Genomic DNA, 16,943 nt, shown 5'->3' on the forward strand with positions numbered 1-16,943 from the left:
TTGTTTGAGTTTAAAATTTTAAAGCTTTGTAAAATTTATAACAAGTCTTTAACATATTTTATGTTTGTGATAATTTTGAATAAAATTGGAAAGTAAAAAATATTCATTTTAAGTCTAAAAAAACAAGGAGGGGCCTCAAAGTACACTATCAAGAGAGTGAAAAGACAGCTCACAGAATGGGAGAAAATGTTTGCAAAGCATATATTTGATAAGAGCTTAATATTTAGAATATATAAAGAACTATAACCACCACCAACAAAATATCCACTTCAAAGATGTGCACAAGAATTAAATCAATTATATTTCTTCAAAGAAGATAAACAAATAGACAATAAACACATGAAAAGTAGCTCAATATCACTAGTCATTGGAAAGTGCAAATCAAACCATAGTGAGATACCCCTTCACACCCATCAGGATGGCTGTTATAAACAACAACAAAATATTGGTGAGGATGTGGGGAAATTGGAACTCTTGTAATTTGCTGGTGGGAATGTAAAAGGGTGCCATCACTGTGGAAACAGTTTGGTGGTTCCTCAAAAAGTTAAGCATAGAATTATCATTTAGTCCAGCAATTCCACTCCCAGGTATATACTCAAAAGAATTGAAAGCAGGGACTCAAATGGGTATGTGTACACCACTGTTCACAGCAGCATTATTCACAATAACCTAAAGGTGGAAACAACCCAAATGTCCATCATCACATGAATAGACAAACGAAATGTATATATATACAATGGAATATTATTCAGTCTTAAAAAGGAATGAAATTTTGATACATGCTGCAATACAGATGACCCTTAAAAACATTATGCTAAGTGAAAGAAGCCAGATGAAAAAGAATAAATATTGTATGATTCCACTTATATGAAGTATCTAAAGTAGGCAAAATAATAGAGATAGAAAACAGAATAGAAACTATCACAGGCTGGGGGTAGGGGGAAATGGGGAGTTATTGTTTAAATGGTATAGAGTGTCTGTTAGGAATGATGAATAAGTTCTGGAAATGACAGTAGTGATGGTTGCACAACATTATGACTGTACTTAATGCCACTGAATTGTACACTTTAAATGGTTAAAGTGATCAATTTAATGCTATGTATATTTTACCACAATTAAAACAAAACAAAACAAAACAAAAAAGTAACCAGGGCAACCAGAAATCTTTACTATGACTTAAATGAACCCAAAGAATTGTTTTTAATGGAACAAAGTTGAGATGTTAAATATCTTTATAAAACACCTCAGATTGAAGTAATATCTATATAAATTATACACATGTAATATGAGAATGAGTTTTTTTTTTGTCTTTAGAAATGTTTGACCTTTTTTTCCTGACTTAATATGCAATTGGCGTGCAAAATTAAAGTGATTAGGCCTATGTTGTATTAAAAGGAATTAAGGGAAAGAGTTGTGATTATTTTGAGGCTATTCTATAATCTCTTCCACTAGATTATTAGTTTTTTGAGAGCATGAACTGCCTTTACTCATGTATGAGGTCCTATTTCTTGCCACTCGGTAAACCTTGATCTATTTTTTGAATGAATGATGGTGGGTAGGATTAGCGAGGTTGTTTTTATTTTTGTTTTTTGCACAACTGGATTACAATGTAAGTATTAGAAGCAGTGTCTCCAGTATGGCACTGGAACAAGAAATACAGAAAAGAAACTCAGAGCTATAAAGTTGGGGGTGGGGAAGATTGTAAAGATTTAGCCTGTAGGTTAAATTTCAGAAACATTTTCACACCATTTAATCAATTTGTATAGAGAAAACAGAATTGTTTTATAGATATTAGAGTATAATACAGGAATAATTTTTACTATTAGATATAATATTGGGTGGGCCAAAAAGTTTGTTTGGGTTTTTCTGTAAGATGTTATGGAAAAACCCAAACGAACTTTTTGGCCCACCCAATATTAGCTAGTACGTGTTGGCTCCTTCAGTGGAGACCCTAATGAGTCATTAGCTGCTCACTAGAGACGCTGTCTATCAGATATTGTAGCGGTAGTTCAGACTGTTGTAACTTATGGACTCTACATTTTCATGCATTCACTCACCAAGGATCAGTCACCATGAATTCCTAATGGACAGACAAGTAAGGAAAATTTTCTTTTTATGTTATATATGCTTCTCGTTCCCTCGTTCCCTCCCTCCCTCCTTTCCTTCCTTCCTTCCTCAGTTCCTTTTGCATCATTATCTGCATATCTAGGACAAACCTGCAATTAGAATAACAAAGTATGCTTAGCCTATGTAAGAGCTAAAGACATGCCCCTGGGGATTGAGGACTATGAAGCACTAAGAGGCAATTCAAGGACTAGAAATTTGGGGCAATATTCTCTCTAGTAAGAATGACCTTATTATTATTATTTTTAAAGATTTTTTTTGATGTGAACCATTTTTATTTTGTTTATTTATTTTTTAAAATAAATGTATTTATTTATTTATTTATTTTTGGCTGCATTGGGTCTTCGTTGCTGGGTGTGGGCTTTCTCTAGTTGCAGTGAGCAGGGGCTCCTCTTCTCATTGCGGTGGCTTCTCTTGTTGCAGAGCACGGGCTCTAGGCGCAGGGGCTTCAGTAGTTGTGGCACGAGGGCTCAGTCGTTGTGGCGTGAGGGCTCAGTAGTTGTGGCGCACAGGCTTAGTTGCTGATGTGGACCATTTTTAAAGTCTTTATTGAATTTGTTGCAATATTGCTTATGTTTTGTTTTGGTTTTTTGGCTGCGAGGCACGTGGCATCTTAGCTCCCCGACCAGAGATCAAACCCGCACCCCCTGCATTGGAAGGCAAAGTCTTAACCACTGGACTGTCAGGGAAGCCCCAGAATGACCTTATTTAAACAGATATTTTAAACGGAAACTTTAGCTTTTACTTTTATAGATTCAGAGATTTAAAATTTTTCAAAATTCTTACTCTCTGAACAAAGGAATATGATAGAGCAGAAGCATCTGCATAGAAGTCTAACTTTGATTTTGAATACTGGAGTAGAAGGAAAGGAATTGTGTGTCATTTTATTGACCTTATTTTTCCTGGGCCAGATGCAGTAGAAAAAGGGAGGAGAAAATATACAAAGCAGAAAATTCCTTTGAGTATATGGACAAGTGAAATACATCTTTGGGGGTAAAATATCTTATTGCTAAAACGGCAAACTGAAAATATCCAACATTGGGAGACTTGTGGTGTGTTAGCTAAATATAGTAACTAATAATAAATAATAATATAATAAGAAATATTATAAACTCAGACAGATAAATTAATTCTTCAAATTCATAACATAAAAGTTCAGAGTTCTTGCAGTCTAATTCAAAATTCTAGGTTGAATAACCCAGTATGGATTGATTTTCCATTTATATTTCAAAAGACAATAAGCCACTGCCTTCACATAATTATATCAAGTGAGGAGAAAAGGAAATACCCGAATCATCAGGGAAAAATAACATGAAACATATTTGTGATTCTCTTAAAACCATTCTGAGCATCCTCATTAATGTATTTATTATGAAACTTTAAATATATGTTAACAAATTTAGCTTTTCTTTTTTAGAGTATTGACTTGTTTTATTTAAAATGGTGCATATTCATTAAAAAAAATATCAAGTTATTTCAAGAACAAAAACAAAAAAACCAACCCAATTAAAAAATGGGCAAAGGACTTAAATGGACAGTTCAACAAAGAAGATGTACAAAATGACCAATAAACACATTCGCCATCACTAGTGATAGGGAAATAAAAATCAAACCACAAGGACATACCACTTCAAACCTATTAGGATGGTTATTCTAAAAAAAAATAACAAGCATTGGTGAGGATGGGGAGAAATTTAAACACTTGTACTTTGACGGTGGGAGTGTAAAATGAGGTAGCCTCTGTGGAAAGCAGTCTAATGGTTCATAGCTAGTGGTGATGATTGCACACCATTGTAACTGTATTTAATGCCTCTGAATTGTACACCCCAAAATGGTAAAAATGGTAATTTTTATGTTATATATATTTTACCACTGTTAAAAAACTTAAATTGAGTAATAAAGCAACTACAAAGAAGAGATCAACAAATTGTTTTAGATTCAACTTTCTAGAAGGAACCCATGTTAATTTGGTAGTCATTCTAATACCTTATTCTGTGCATTAAACTTTTTGTTGTGATATATTACAGAAATCATCTCTATAAAAAAGTATAGAGAATAATATAAACAACACTTATGCACATGGACATGCTGATTTGTTTAACATGAGCTGTGGCCTAGGCCTGAGGAGGGGCCTAGGCACACTGTGTGTGCCTGCAAAGTTAACCAGCCTGAGTGGGATGCAGACTTGCAACGGTGGCCTTCTGTAAAATGATCTAACCAAACCAACTTAGACGTAAAAATGATCACTAAAGGCAATTGGGAACTGCAAAAAGCCACAGGTCTCATCATTAAATGTTTCTGTGATAAGCATCATTATTCTCTGCTTATGTTATTTGGTAGTACTATTTATCTTATTTTGGTCTAATCCTAAATGTTATTGTAAATGTTTTCCTTTTATTTCTATTTCACATGTTCCTGGATATAACATTATAAAAGAATATTGGTAATATGTATTTGCTTTTATAGGTCACTGGGGTATGTTTTTAAAGAAAAGATGTAATAACATCAAGTTGACTAGCCTGCTGTAAATTAAGTTTAGAAAGTCAAGTTTCTAAACTTGTTCTAGTTTGAACTCTCTGTCATTACCTTTTTTGTAATCTTAGACTAAAACACCATCATTAAAGCACAAATAGCAATTGACTATTTTGCATATTTTATAGTAAGGCAAAGTTAATACAGAGTTGGAAGTATCCAGTAAAATGGCCCAAATGCAATCATTTTTCCCCACCTCCTCAATTTTCCATACATATTACTTATTTAGTAAGTATCGATAAAGAATGTCTGAATTTCTAACCTTGCTCCACCCTTGTGTGAGGATTTCCCTAACCTTTCTCAGCCTCCATTTCCACATCTGTAAAATAGACATGATAATAGGGCTTACTTCCTAGGTTTGTTATGAGAGTTCAGTGAATTAATATGGAAAATAAGTTCTTAAAACAATGCATGCACAAAATAATATATAATATAAGCTACTTTTATTATTGTTGTTGTTATGATGGTATTCCTACTATGTATTCAAGCCTAGAATGAATATTATGAGAGCTAGTATTGTGATTTATTTATTTGGAGGTAATGTCAGAAATCTGAATTTGCAGCCCTTTATGAATGGGAGGCCCTAGCCAAATGGCCCTCCTAGCTCACCTAGCCCTGAAGTAAAGTTCAGTTGGAATCAGAGAAAAAACCATCGGAAGACTTGATTGAGAGGAAAGGACTGAACTGAGCCCTGAAAGATAGGATGTGCAAAGGCTGTGTGGGAGGGACCCAGCTCCCCAACACCTGCCTCCTTGCCACGTGCTCGGTAGGCGTTCTACTCTGTGCTTTACAACCTCTCTCTGCGTTCATGACGTCACGCAGCTAGTGTTTGCCAAATCAGGGATTTAAACTCTGGTTCTCCAAAGCCTTTCTTATTTCCATGCTAAGCTGCTGCTTTGATAATTACAGGTTGTATTATTCTGTGCCTTAGCCAGTTAGATGCTGCTTAATATCCCATTAGTTTTTAGTGGATGATTTTGTTGTTGTTGTTTTACTGATATATTCCCCTGAATTTTCCTATCTGCGTATATGCTGAATGGTATGCTTGCCTTGTAATTTAAAATTTGCTGATTTCTGTTTTCTCATAACTTAGGTGTAATGTCTTTGCTGAGGCCTCTTCTTCTGGATGTGGTCCCAACAATTCAACAGACTGCTGCTTTGGCTCTGGGGAGACTGGCTAATTATAATGATGACCTAGCAGAAGCAGTCGTGAAGGGCAACATTCTTCCACAGCTTGTTTATTCATTGGCAGAACAGAATGTAAGAATTTTTAAAAACTAAGCTATATGTTTTTTTGTTTGTTTGTTTTGGATTTTTTAAAAAATTGATAGTTTGGGTACAGTTGCAAGTTTGTAGGCATAGAATTATTAGGATGTTAATACAACCTTCAATTCTTTGAACTGCATGTAATAATACTTTTAGGGTGTTTTACTTTGGGGCTGATAGGCAGCTTTTCTCCATTACTGTTAATATAAGGAGAAAACATATTACAATTTTTAATGGAATTATACATAAAGCAGTATTTCTCAACATGGGTTTATTCAAGTTATAGGATCAGTCTTAGAAAGGTGTATGGAGCCCTGGGCAAATAAGTTATATACAATGGTGAAATCTGGTTAATGGACAATGTAAGAGACAGCTCTGAAGCAAGGGGGAGAGAAGCATCCAAAAGGAAGGAGAATGCATTTAACGGAAGGTTTGACAAAGCATTTTTTTCCAAGTATGCAAGCATGTCAGCCCTTTTAAGGGCCATATAAGAGTGCCGCCATTGTTTTTTCATCCTGTCTGGTTCCCTCTATGTTTCTAACAATAGTTAAGGATCTTCCTGTACATAGGGTCTTGGACTGTTCATTCCATCCTGCTAGTTTATCATAACCTAGGGATGTATCTTTCTTGACGTGTCTTTAAGATTAAATTCCTATTTGTTGTAACCAAAGGACAAAAAATACAATTTAAAAAATGGGGGGACTTCCCTGGTGGTGCAGTGGTTAAGAATCCACCTGCCAATGCAGGGGACACGGGTTTGAGCCCTGGTCCGGGAAGATCCCACATGCCACGGAGCAACTAAGCCTGTGCGCCACAACTGCTGAGCCTGCGCTCTAGAGCCCGCGAGCCACAACTACTGAGCCTGTGCACCTAGAGCCCGTGCTCTGCAACAAGAGAAGCCACTGCAATGAGAAGCCCGTGCACCACAACGAAGAGTAGCCCCTGCTCACCGCAACTAGAGGAAGCCCGCGTGCAGCGATGAAGACCCAATGCAGCCAAAAATAAATAAAATCAAATCTTAAAAAAAAAAAACCAAACATAATGAGATAGCACTCTACCTACTAGGATGGCCATAAAAAATAAGAGAAAGAAAAAAAGGAAAATAATAATAAAAGTGTTAGTGAAGATGTGGAGAAGTTATGTAAAATCGTGCAGCTGCTATGGAAAACAGTTTGGCACTTCCTCAGCAAGTTAAACACAATTACCATATGACCCAGCAGTTCTACTCCTAGTTATGTTTCTGAAGGAATTGAAAACAGGTGTTCAAACAAAACTTGTGCACAAATGTTCATAGCAGCATTATCCACAATAGCCAAAAGAATGACTAGATAAACAAAATGTTATGTATCCATACAATGGAATATTATCAGTCATAACAAGGGATGAAATCATGATACATTCTACAACATGAGTGAACCTTGAAAACTTTATGCTAACAGAAAGAAGCCAGACAAAGCTACATATTGTATGATTCCATTTATATGAAATATCCAGAATATGCAGATCCATAGAGATGGAAGCAGATGAATGGTTACCAGAGGCTGGGGGGAGGAGGGAGTGAGAAGTGGCTGCTTAGCATGTAGGAGGTTTCTTGTTGGAGTGATGAAAATATTCTAGGACTAGATAGGCATGGTTGCACAACATTGTGAATGCACTAAATGCCACTGAATTATACACTTTAACATGATTAAAATAGTAAATTTTATGTTATGTGTATTTACCAAAAAAAAAATCCTAATTGTTTAAAAATGTGCCTTATTTTTTTAGATTGGAGAGTAATTTGCTAATAACTGTCTTATCCCTAGGAGGAGTTACAGAAATTTTATTTTTCTTGTAGGCATTCCTTCTATCATGAAATGCTTGGACTCTTAGCTCGTTCTCTGAGGGCAGGGTCTGTGTTTGGTGTCTCACATAGAAGGTTCTCAACAGAAGTTTTCTAAGTGTGAATGAGTACCCATTAGCTGTAAAGAGACAAAAAGTACTAGGGCAGAAGTGAGGAGAAAGTGAGAATGTGAAGCATCCTTCACAGGCTTCTGTCTCCTTCCCCTACCAGGCCTTTAGCCCATTTCTCACAGGAGATTTAATCTCTTCTTTATGAGGTACAAAGTCCTCTGGTTTTGCTTTTCCTTCCTTTTTTTTTTTTAAAGGGTAATTCTTTTGGTGAGGAATTCCGGGAGAGAAGAGAGTTAGGGATTTGGAATGAGATTAGAGAGTGATATTCTAGGCACTGTAGTTAGTACTGACTATTGATGCCCAGTAAAGTGTGAATTTGAAAATTCTGCAATATAAAAAGTCAAATTAGCTTAAGGTAATGACAAGAAATGTGTCACTGTTATTTTTCCACAATTATGAGAAAATAATCTATGGGAAGCTACTCTAAAACTATTCTAATTTTTATAATAAAGTAGGAGCTTTTTGGTTACTGACATGTAAAATTAGACTTTATAACAAATATCTTAATGCCTCTATATGTTGACATTTAAGAAACTAAAGAAATATATCAAATCAAAACATCATTACTAACATAGCATATTTCTTATCTTGTCAATATATACTGATTTTGGAGATATAATATGTTAAATTATACTTGATGTATTTTCTCTCACATAATTTTTTATTGAATCTTAATATTTCAGCCTGCATAAATAGAATGCTTTCAAAACAGATGCTATAGTCACCTAGTCGCTTTTTTTTGTAGTCACTGTAAAGAAATTGAAACTTAGAATCTAAAATAGGGCATTAATTGGCCTCTATTAATGAAAGATAGAGTTAGGAGACTATTACTGTGTCATTATGCTAACCATAAAACAGTGAGTGTTATAGCCGAATACTTCCTCTACATCTTTTTTTTTTTTTTAGCAATATGAAGAAAAACAGGTTAGTCTTGTGTTTCAGTTTTATTTCTTAATCTGATAAAATTTACATATAGAACATATTATAAATATGAAGCATTACTTGAAATTCACATAATGGTAAGTCATTTATATTTTTGTAAAAAAGCATTTCTAAGAAGGGATAAATAACATAACCCACTGTTGGGCTGGTTTATTTGCCAGGAGGAGTTTTAAAATGTATCATGAATATTTTGCCTTTATGTTTATCTGATGATTGCTAAGTGAGCCTCAGAACATAGTTGTTATTTCAGGATAACGTGGGACACCAGAAAGGTTAGTTGAGGTCATGCTTAGAGACTGAGGGCAAGTAAAGGAAACGAATTTGTTAGGTGACAATTTAGTTGCATGCGCTAACAATCTAAGAGTTCCCATAGGGCAAACAAATACCTTTCACTGTAATGCACAAACATGAAATCTCATTATTTTATGAATTTGTAGGAAATATAATGTTTATATTTCATTTTATACAATTTCCAAATGCATGTTTCAGAGTAAAACATTTGAAATGTATTTTAAGACTTAAATCCTTTCAGTTCAGTTACTGAACAAAAGCAATGGGGGAAACAACAAAAAATCAAAATGATATTGCAGGATGTTTTTCATCTCATATTTCATAGCTGTTGAGCTTTTTTTCTTAGTTTTGTTTTTTATTTTATTACTTTTTGAGCTTTTTTTTTTAATATATCAATGTCATTTTAATGTTGGTTTTGGTCTATTTTAACTTTTAGCTCAATTCACTTTGAGTTTTGTCTATTTATCCTTGTAGCGTTTTTATAAGAAAGCCGCTGCCTTTGTGTTACGAGCAGTTGGTAAACATTCTCCCCAGCTAGCTCAGGCGATAGTGGATTGTGGAGCACTGGATACGCTGGTGATATGCTTGGAAGATTTTGACCCTGGAGTCAAAGAGGCTGCAGCCTGGGCACTTGGCTATATTGCAAGACATAATGCAGGTAATGGGCCTTACTATAAAATAGGATTGTTAAAGTTTAGATTAATTAGGTAAATCTGGCTTTGCTTAGTAAACCACAGATATGAGAGGTCTTTTTTTTTTAATTTTTAATTTTTGGCTGCATTGGGTCTTTGTTGTGGTGTGCGGGCTTTCTGTAGTTGTGGCGAGCGGGAGCTACTCTTCATTGTGGTGCACGGGCTTCTCATTGCGGTGGCTTCTCTTGTTGTGGAGCACGGGCTCTAGGCGCGCGGGCATCAGTAGTTGTGGCTCGCGGACTCTAGAGCGCAGGCTCAGTAGTTGTGGCTCGCGGGCTCTAGAGCACGGGCTCAGTAGTTGTGGCGCATGGGCTTAGTTGCTCCGCGGCATGTGGGATCTTCCCGGACCAGGGCTCGAACCCGTGTCCCCTGCATTGGCAGGCAGATTCCCAACCACTGTGCCACCAGGGAAGTCCCAGATATGACGTCTTAATGATGTTTCTATACATTATGGGAGATAAGTTTTGAATGATGGCCAAGTTGTTTGGATCACAAATTCACCAAAAAACCTATCCATTTCAGTCTTTATGTTAGTTAGCAAAAGAAAAATTTGAAGTCAGAAGGGGAATCAGGGGGATGTGGGGAGAATGAGATATTGATTAGCTTCAAGGACCTTGGTAAATTGGTTCCGTTACAAAATCGTTTGAGTTTGTCACCCCTCAGGGGACATTGGGTCTTCACTCTCACTTATGGTAGGGTGTTCCAAGCCAGCCAGGAGCCATGTTGTATGAGTGAATAATGTTGAAAAGATATGGACGTGGTAACTTGCTAGAACATATTTGTATTCAGCCCATAATCGTCAGGAAGGAGGAGAAAGAGGAGGAGCACCTTTTCTCATAAACTGAGCTCAATGAAGCCATCAAGAAGGGGCCTGGGCCTCTTGTGTGAAGGCTGTGCTGACACACCTGATCGGTAAAAAATACATAGGGAACAAAATTGCCCCCACCACTTTACAGAAGTTGCTAAATAGTATGAACAAATAGCACAACAAGAAAATAACAGTTTTAAAACAAACATATGTAAAAGTGTAAACTTTGCTGATAATCAAAGAACTGCCTATTAAAACATCAGTGAAAGTATCTTTTCCTACCTATTATTATTTGGGGGAAAAAAAGAGTAAAGCAGAAATAAAACCAAGTGGTTAACAGCATTGTGGCCTTAGGACAGGATCTGAGTTTGAGTCCAAGTTCTACTACTTAGTTGCTGTGTAACCTTCGACATGGCTTTTAAACTTTCTGAAACTTAACTTCCTCATCTGCAAGAGAGGAAGTACTGCTTCAGAGATTTGTTGTGAGGATGATGAGATAGACCAATGCTTGGTACATGGTAAAGAATCAATAAATGTAAGGTATGAATACTGTATTAATACTGAAGGTTTGAGGGGGCGTGAAGATGTATCTGCCCACTGATGGAGGCACTACAAATTGTATAAACTTGTGCAAAGGCATTTGGCAAAACTAATCTAAGCCATGAAAGAGTTCATGGTTACTCTAGAAAGCCTGATTTGGGAATTCATCCTTAGGAAAGAATCCCACAGAATGAATAAGCTGCATTCATGCAAATGTTATTGTAGTATTATTTCTAATACCAAAACCCCTCAAATATTTGGCAGGAATTTAGTGGTTAAATTATAGTAGTTTACTTAATGGAATCTCACTCAACAAATAAAAGGTAATTATGAATCCTACATGATAACATGGAAAAGTGATTATAATGTGAAAAAAAGACAAAATTGCGTGTTACAATTATAATAATATAAAAATAAATTTTTATGTGGACGTAAATTACAAGGACGTACATGTTTGTGTTACTAGGGTGATAGAATTAAGGATGTTTTTAATTTGTTTTCCAGATTTTTCAGTGTGTGTGCATGTATAAAATAATAGCTACCGTTTATCAAGTAATTACCGTGTGCCTGGCTCTGTGCAGTATGCTTTAGGATATTATCTCATTTTGGCTACAGATACACTTAGGGCAGGTATTACTCTCCCTGTTAAAAAGAGGAAGAAAGTGGAACTTAGGATACCTGAAGTCATGTTAATGGTGGAACCAAAATTTGAATCTAAATCTGTCTTGACTCCAAAGCCGTATGTCAACCCCTGTACCATACAGTTTCATTAAGTACTCCTTGAAAGAGTTTTGAAGAAGAAACTCAAAAACAGAAACAGGAAGTGGCTGTCCCATGGTTATGTTTAATTTGGTTTTTAAATGGTGACACTATTGGAAACAAAATAATAAAATGATATAAAAGTAAATTGAGAAAGAAAACTATTGTTAGGCTTAGAATGATTCAGAATTGGTATATGAAAATTATTTCTTTAATATCTGGATTTTGGTTTTCCAAGTAGCTTCACCCTAGGACTATTGTTTAACACATGTTGATTGAGAAAACTAAAGCAATGTTTTAAATTAGAAGCTGGTTATCATGGGGAAACTACCTGAGTATATTTAGTAATTTTTTTTTTTTTTTTAATGTCAGAGGACTTTACGGCAAACAGATTGTAACATGAGTATTTTAAAGAGCGGTGCGAGAGAGCTTTGAGGACAACCATACAGATACGCTGAGGCAGGTGCCCATAGGTAACCTTTCCATACCTCCCTTTTGTTGAATCTGAGGCTAAATGATTATAGTTCATAAATAGGCTCTGTCTTCGGGATTCTATTCCAATTTTTTGCTATAATCTGGCTCCCACATGGAATTCCCAGTGTAATTTCAATATTTCACAGTAGTTAGGGGCTTGGGACCCAGAAGCTCCCAGAAGAGATTACTGCATAGATTTCTCAGAAGGAAAGGGAATTGTTATCTAGTAAGCAGTTAAGTCATCATTCACATCCTGAATATCAGTGAAAATAGAAGATTTACCTCCAAATAACCTGATTTCTTTCTTGATGATCTCTTAAAAATGGAATATATTGAGATTAAAGGGATTCATTCAGTGTTTTCTTCTGGGTATTCGTGGTAAGTTGTTTGATTAGATAGTTTAATAAATATAAACCTTAAAGGAGGTGCAAAAGAAATGTACCTTTAAGGGCAATAAGAAAGGAACCTTTAAAGAAAAACGTTTTGTGCATAGGAAACAAAAATAAAGTAAGCATACAATTAGTAGAAGAGGGAAATCTATGGGCATCATCTGACTTTTCCTTATTTGAAAAATGCAATTTCTAAAAGTTACTTCTATGTATAGATTTTAAAGCATTTTACAGATAACCAAGGGAAACTGGGGGCTATCTACCAGAAATGGTGGTGGTGGTGGTTTTAACTCTGGGCAAATGGTCTCATTAAATTTCCACGATTGACTCACCAGGTACGGAATACAACTGATAATATGTACCTCTTACTCGGAAGATAAATAAGCTACTTCTTTCTACTCTGGGCTCCTTAATAAAGGTTGAGGTAGAATTCTTCTCAGACTGGTTATCCCTCTTCCTCTGTCTTGCTACATTCTCCCACTCAGCAGAATTACTCTGGTTACATATTTACCTAATCGGTGTCAAATCTCTCACTATTTCCAAGGACTAGTCTTGCTTTTGGAGCTACAGGGGGCGAGGCAGGAGGGGCGGTGGGCTCTGCGGCCTCGGTGCTCCCACCGGTAGGGCCCAGGCAGGGGCTTCCTCGCGCTCAGGGCCCTCCTTCCTCGCTGCGCCTGGCCTCCTGGCTCTGGCCTCGCACCCGTCAGTGGCACAGCAGCTTCGTGGAGGAGCGCCGCCGGTGAACTTGTGTGCACCACGTGGCAGTCATCAGAGTACTTGGGACAGAGGTGAGAGCAGCGGCCTGGCTGCAGCCTGAGGAAGGAGGAGCCATGTACATGTTTTGTAGGAATGATCTTCTACATTTGGGCTGAAAACTTAAGTTTTCAGTGTTTGTTTAGGAGCGTTAGCTAAAAATTCTGTCTCTTGTAAACTTGGTCTCTTGTAAACCTTTGCTGTCTCAGAATAAACTTTGGCTGTTCTCAGTCCTGGCAAAGAGGAATACGTTTGATTAGGTGTTCTAAAACATTTTAATTATTAACACATTATATTATATATATATATATATATATATATATATATATATATATATATATATAACATTAACACATTATAGGTGAGGAAACTGAAATAGAGAGGTTAAACGATTTATTCTGGTCAGACAGCAATTTATGGCAGAACTGCTTGGCAATTACTCAAAACCCTTCAAAGAGTCTTCCTTTTTATAATGTGAGAAAGGCAAGTGTATGAAAGCTCATCATTCTTCATTTTAAGCTCCTTGTAGTATCTGATAGTCTTGCCAGATACCTCTGTTTTTAATCCCTGATGACTGGTTTCCACATGTGTGACTATTCTTTCTCCCAGGGATATAATTTATATCCTAAATCAAATGAGAAATTTCCCTTCCAGCTCAATAGCAGTCAGGAGAGGAGATTGCTGCAGCCACAGATGAGCGGTGCTTGCAGGAATTGGCTCATTCTGATACTACAGAAACATCGAGTAGATTACATGCTGTTTACCAAATAGATAATGTAAGGAAGGAATCCAGACAGAGCTGGCTGGCCTGATTCTTTTCTGTGTCATATGTCAGTAGTTGCAGTACGCAGGCTCAGCAGTTGTGGCACGTAGGCTCTAGGGCATGTGGGCTTCAGTAGTTACGGCTTGCGGGCTAGAGCGCAGGCTCAGTAGTTGTGGCGCACGGGCTTAGCTGCTCCGCGGCGTGTGGGATCTTCCCGGACCAGGGCTCGAACCCGTGTCCACTGCATTGGCAGGTGGATTCTTAACCACTGCGCCACCAGGGAAGTCCCTAGAAAATTTTAAATTTTATACGTGGCTCACATTCCCATCTCACAGCACTGACTTAGAGTTCCTGTGCCTGCACTCTTGTGTTTTGTGTGTGTGTGTGGGGGGCGGTTTGTTGTTGTTAAAAGGCAACGTAGTGGTGATGCTGTGGTCTCAAAAAGTCACGCTTAATATTCATGCTTATTAATCAGTATAACTGAACAGTAATATGTGTAGTAAGTTAAGGAATGTGGAACTAAACTTACCATTTGAGGAGAAGTAAATGATGAGTCAACTTCGAGCAATCACTTACTGATGTAAGGGCTGAAATGTACTTTATAAGAGGCCAAACTACCAGACTCGCACATTGTTGATGGGGCCACATACTGATAATCCCCTTTGGAAAACAATATTGCAGTCATATTAGGTTGACCTTATGAAATTACCTATATTTGATTGGTTTTGACTTAACAAAAACAGCAGTTTCATGTGGTTTAATCTAAAAATATCAAGAACCTCAAAAAATGTCAACATTCTTCCCCTCAGGACCTTCATCTCTGAGCCTCTATCTTAAGTAAACACATACATGCACACACATATGTGTGAATGTGTGTGTTTGTCTAACCTGTAGAGTATATATGTATCAATGTAGGACCCGTGGTAGCCAGCCTCCCAAATGCCCCTCAGAGATCCCATGTCCTGGCATTCTCACCCTTGTATAGTCCCCTCCCACATCGTACCAGGATTGGTCTGTGTCCCCACCAGAATGCTGCAGAAGTGATGGTCTGTCACTTCTGAGAGTAGGTGACCAGCTCTGCAGGATCGAGGCTTCTGTGGTGGGGTTCTCTCATCACTCGCTCTGAGGGAAACCAGGTGCTGTGACATGAGGACACTCAGGCAGCCTGTGGAAAGGCCCATGTCATGAGGAGCTAAGGTCTTCGACAACCAGCAAGAAACCGGAGCTTCCTAGAACTACATGAGTGAGCTTGGAAGCAGATCCTACCCCAGTTGTGCCTTCAGACGACTGCAGCCCCCGCAGACAGTGTGACAGCAACTTCATGAGAAACTCCAAGCCTGAACCCCCCAGCTAGGCTGCTCGTGGATTCCTGACCCACAGAAAATATGAGATAAGGAATGATGCTTTAAGCTGCTGAGTTTGGGTCATTTTGTATGTAGCAATGGATAACTAATAAATAAATGTAATCTTAATGCACAGAGAAGTTCACTGTACTGAACTTAAGAATGGCAAAGCCCCAAAGCAAAAAAAACAATTAAGTGTCCTGAGTAGCTGGGGTTGGGGGGGGCAGGTTAAGTAAATTATGGAATATTTACTCAGTGGGATATCATGCAGTTTTTAACAATGTTGGGCTGGCTCATCCTCAGGAATAAAAGTGGACAGTGGAGGCCCACAGGTCGCTTCATTAACCACCCAGAGGCAGTCACCCCAAGAACTGCTGACCGGGGACCACTTGTATAAAAACACCCTGTAAACTTTCTAGCCATCCAGTGTTTCGTTTCTGTTTCCTCTGTCCTTTGTGTGTTCTTGTAGAGAATTCCACTGGGGCACTGCTAACCCTTTACTGTTTAGCCTCCTCCGTCAGCCTGAGCTCCTCGAAGGCAGGGACTTGCCTAAAACTGGGCTGGAAGAAAGAACAGATGCCAGTGAAGTTCGAAAGGTTGAATAATAAAATCTGCCTTTTCCATCTAAGGATTTTTTTTTCCCCCCAGCAGAGTGTGGATTGTAGGTGGAAGGAAACTACAATGATTGTTGCAATATTATATAAAGCAAGTAGAAATGAATGGAAACATGTCTAGATACAAAAAGCGTATTTTGTAAAAAGCTAATTCCAAGTAATTTATTGTTCTCTTCATTACAAGAGCACTCCAGACCCTCTCTGTAACTTTGCCTTTTCCAATTCAGCTTAGTCTCAGCTGTTGAGTAAAGTATAAAACTAGAAGTTGCTAAAATCGGGGTTTTAAAAATGGCTTTGTATCTTATGCTACCTATGATCTTCCAAGGCCGTACCCAACTCTACCTTTTCCCACCTTCTCTTTCTCTTGTCTCCAGTTCTTGACTTTTCCTTTCCGTATTTTGAAGCTGTTTTTTATACTTGAGCCTTGTGTAAGTGCGCCATCCATCCAGCTGATTGTAATTTCTTACTAAGGCCCCGTTAACTCCAGATCAACGGCTTATTTGACTCACTTGACTTTTTAAAGAAGCTAGAATTATTTAACCTTCAAAGCATATGTATGTATGTGTGTTAACCCTTAATCTCTCAGACACTCGATCCATATGTAAGGGTTAGACCGATGGCTCTGGAGATGGGGTGGAAAGAAGTGGCATGGAGATAATGGGTAGGAAAAATGACATTTGTGGGAGCGAGGGATAAATAA

General features: G+C 37.5%; 1 protein-coding gene across 2 annotated transcripts in view; it reads left to right on the plus strand.

Moving 5' to 3' along the window:
- Nucleotides 1-16,943, plus strand: part of SPAG6 (sperm associated antigen 6) — an 82,848-nt gene that overhangs the window by 12,027 nt on the left and 53,878 nt on the right. For both annotated transcript variants that reach the window (XM_082449860.1, XM_082449861.1), the window contains exons 3-4: nucleotides 5,750-5,916; nucleotides 9,583-9,766. In XM_082449860.1, the coding sequence (XP_082305986.1) occupies nucleotides 5,750-5,916; nucleotides 9,583-9,766 (351 nt within the window). The remainder of the gene's footprint in view (nucleotides 1-5,749; nucleotides 5,917-9,582; nucleotides 9,767-16,943) is intronic.

The sequence above is a fragment of the Balaenoptera physalus genome (assembly GCF_965194825.1).
Source record: "Balaenoptera physalus genome assembly, chromosome: 2".
Lineage (NCBI taxonomy): Eukaryota > Metazoa > Chordata > Mammalia > Artiodactyla > Balaenopteridae > Balaenoptera > Balaenoptera physalus.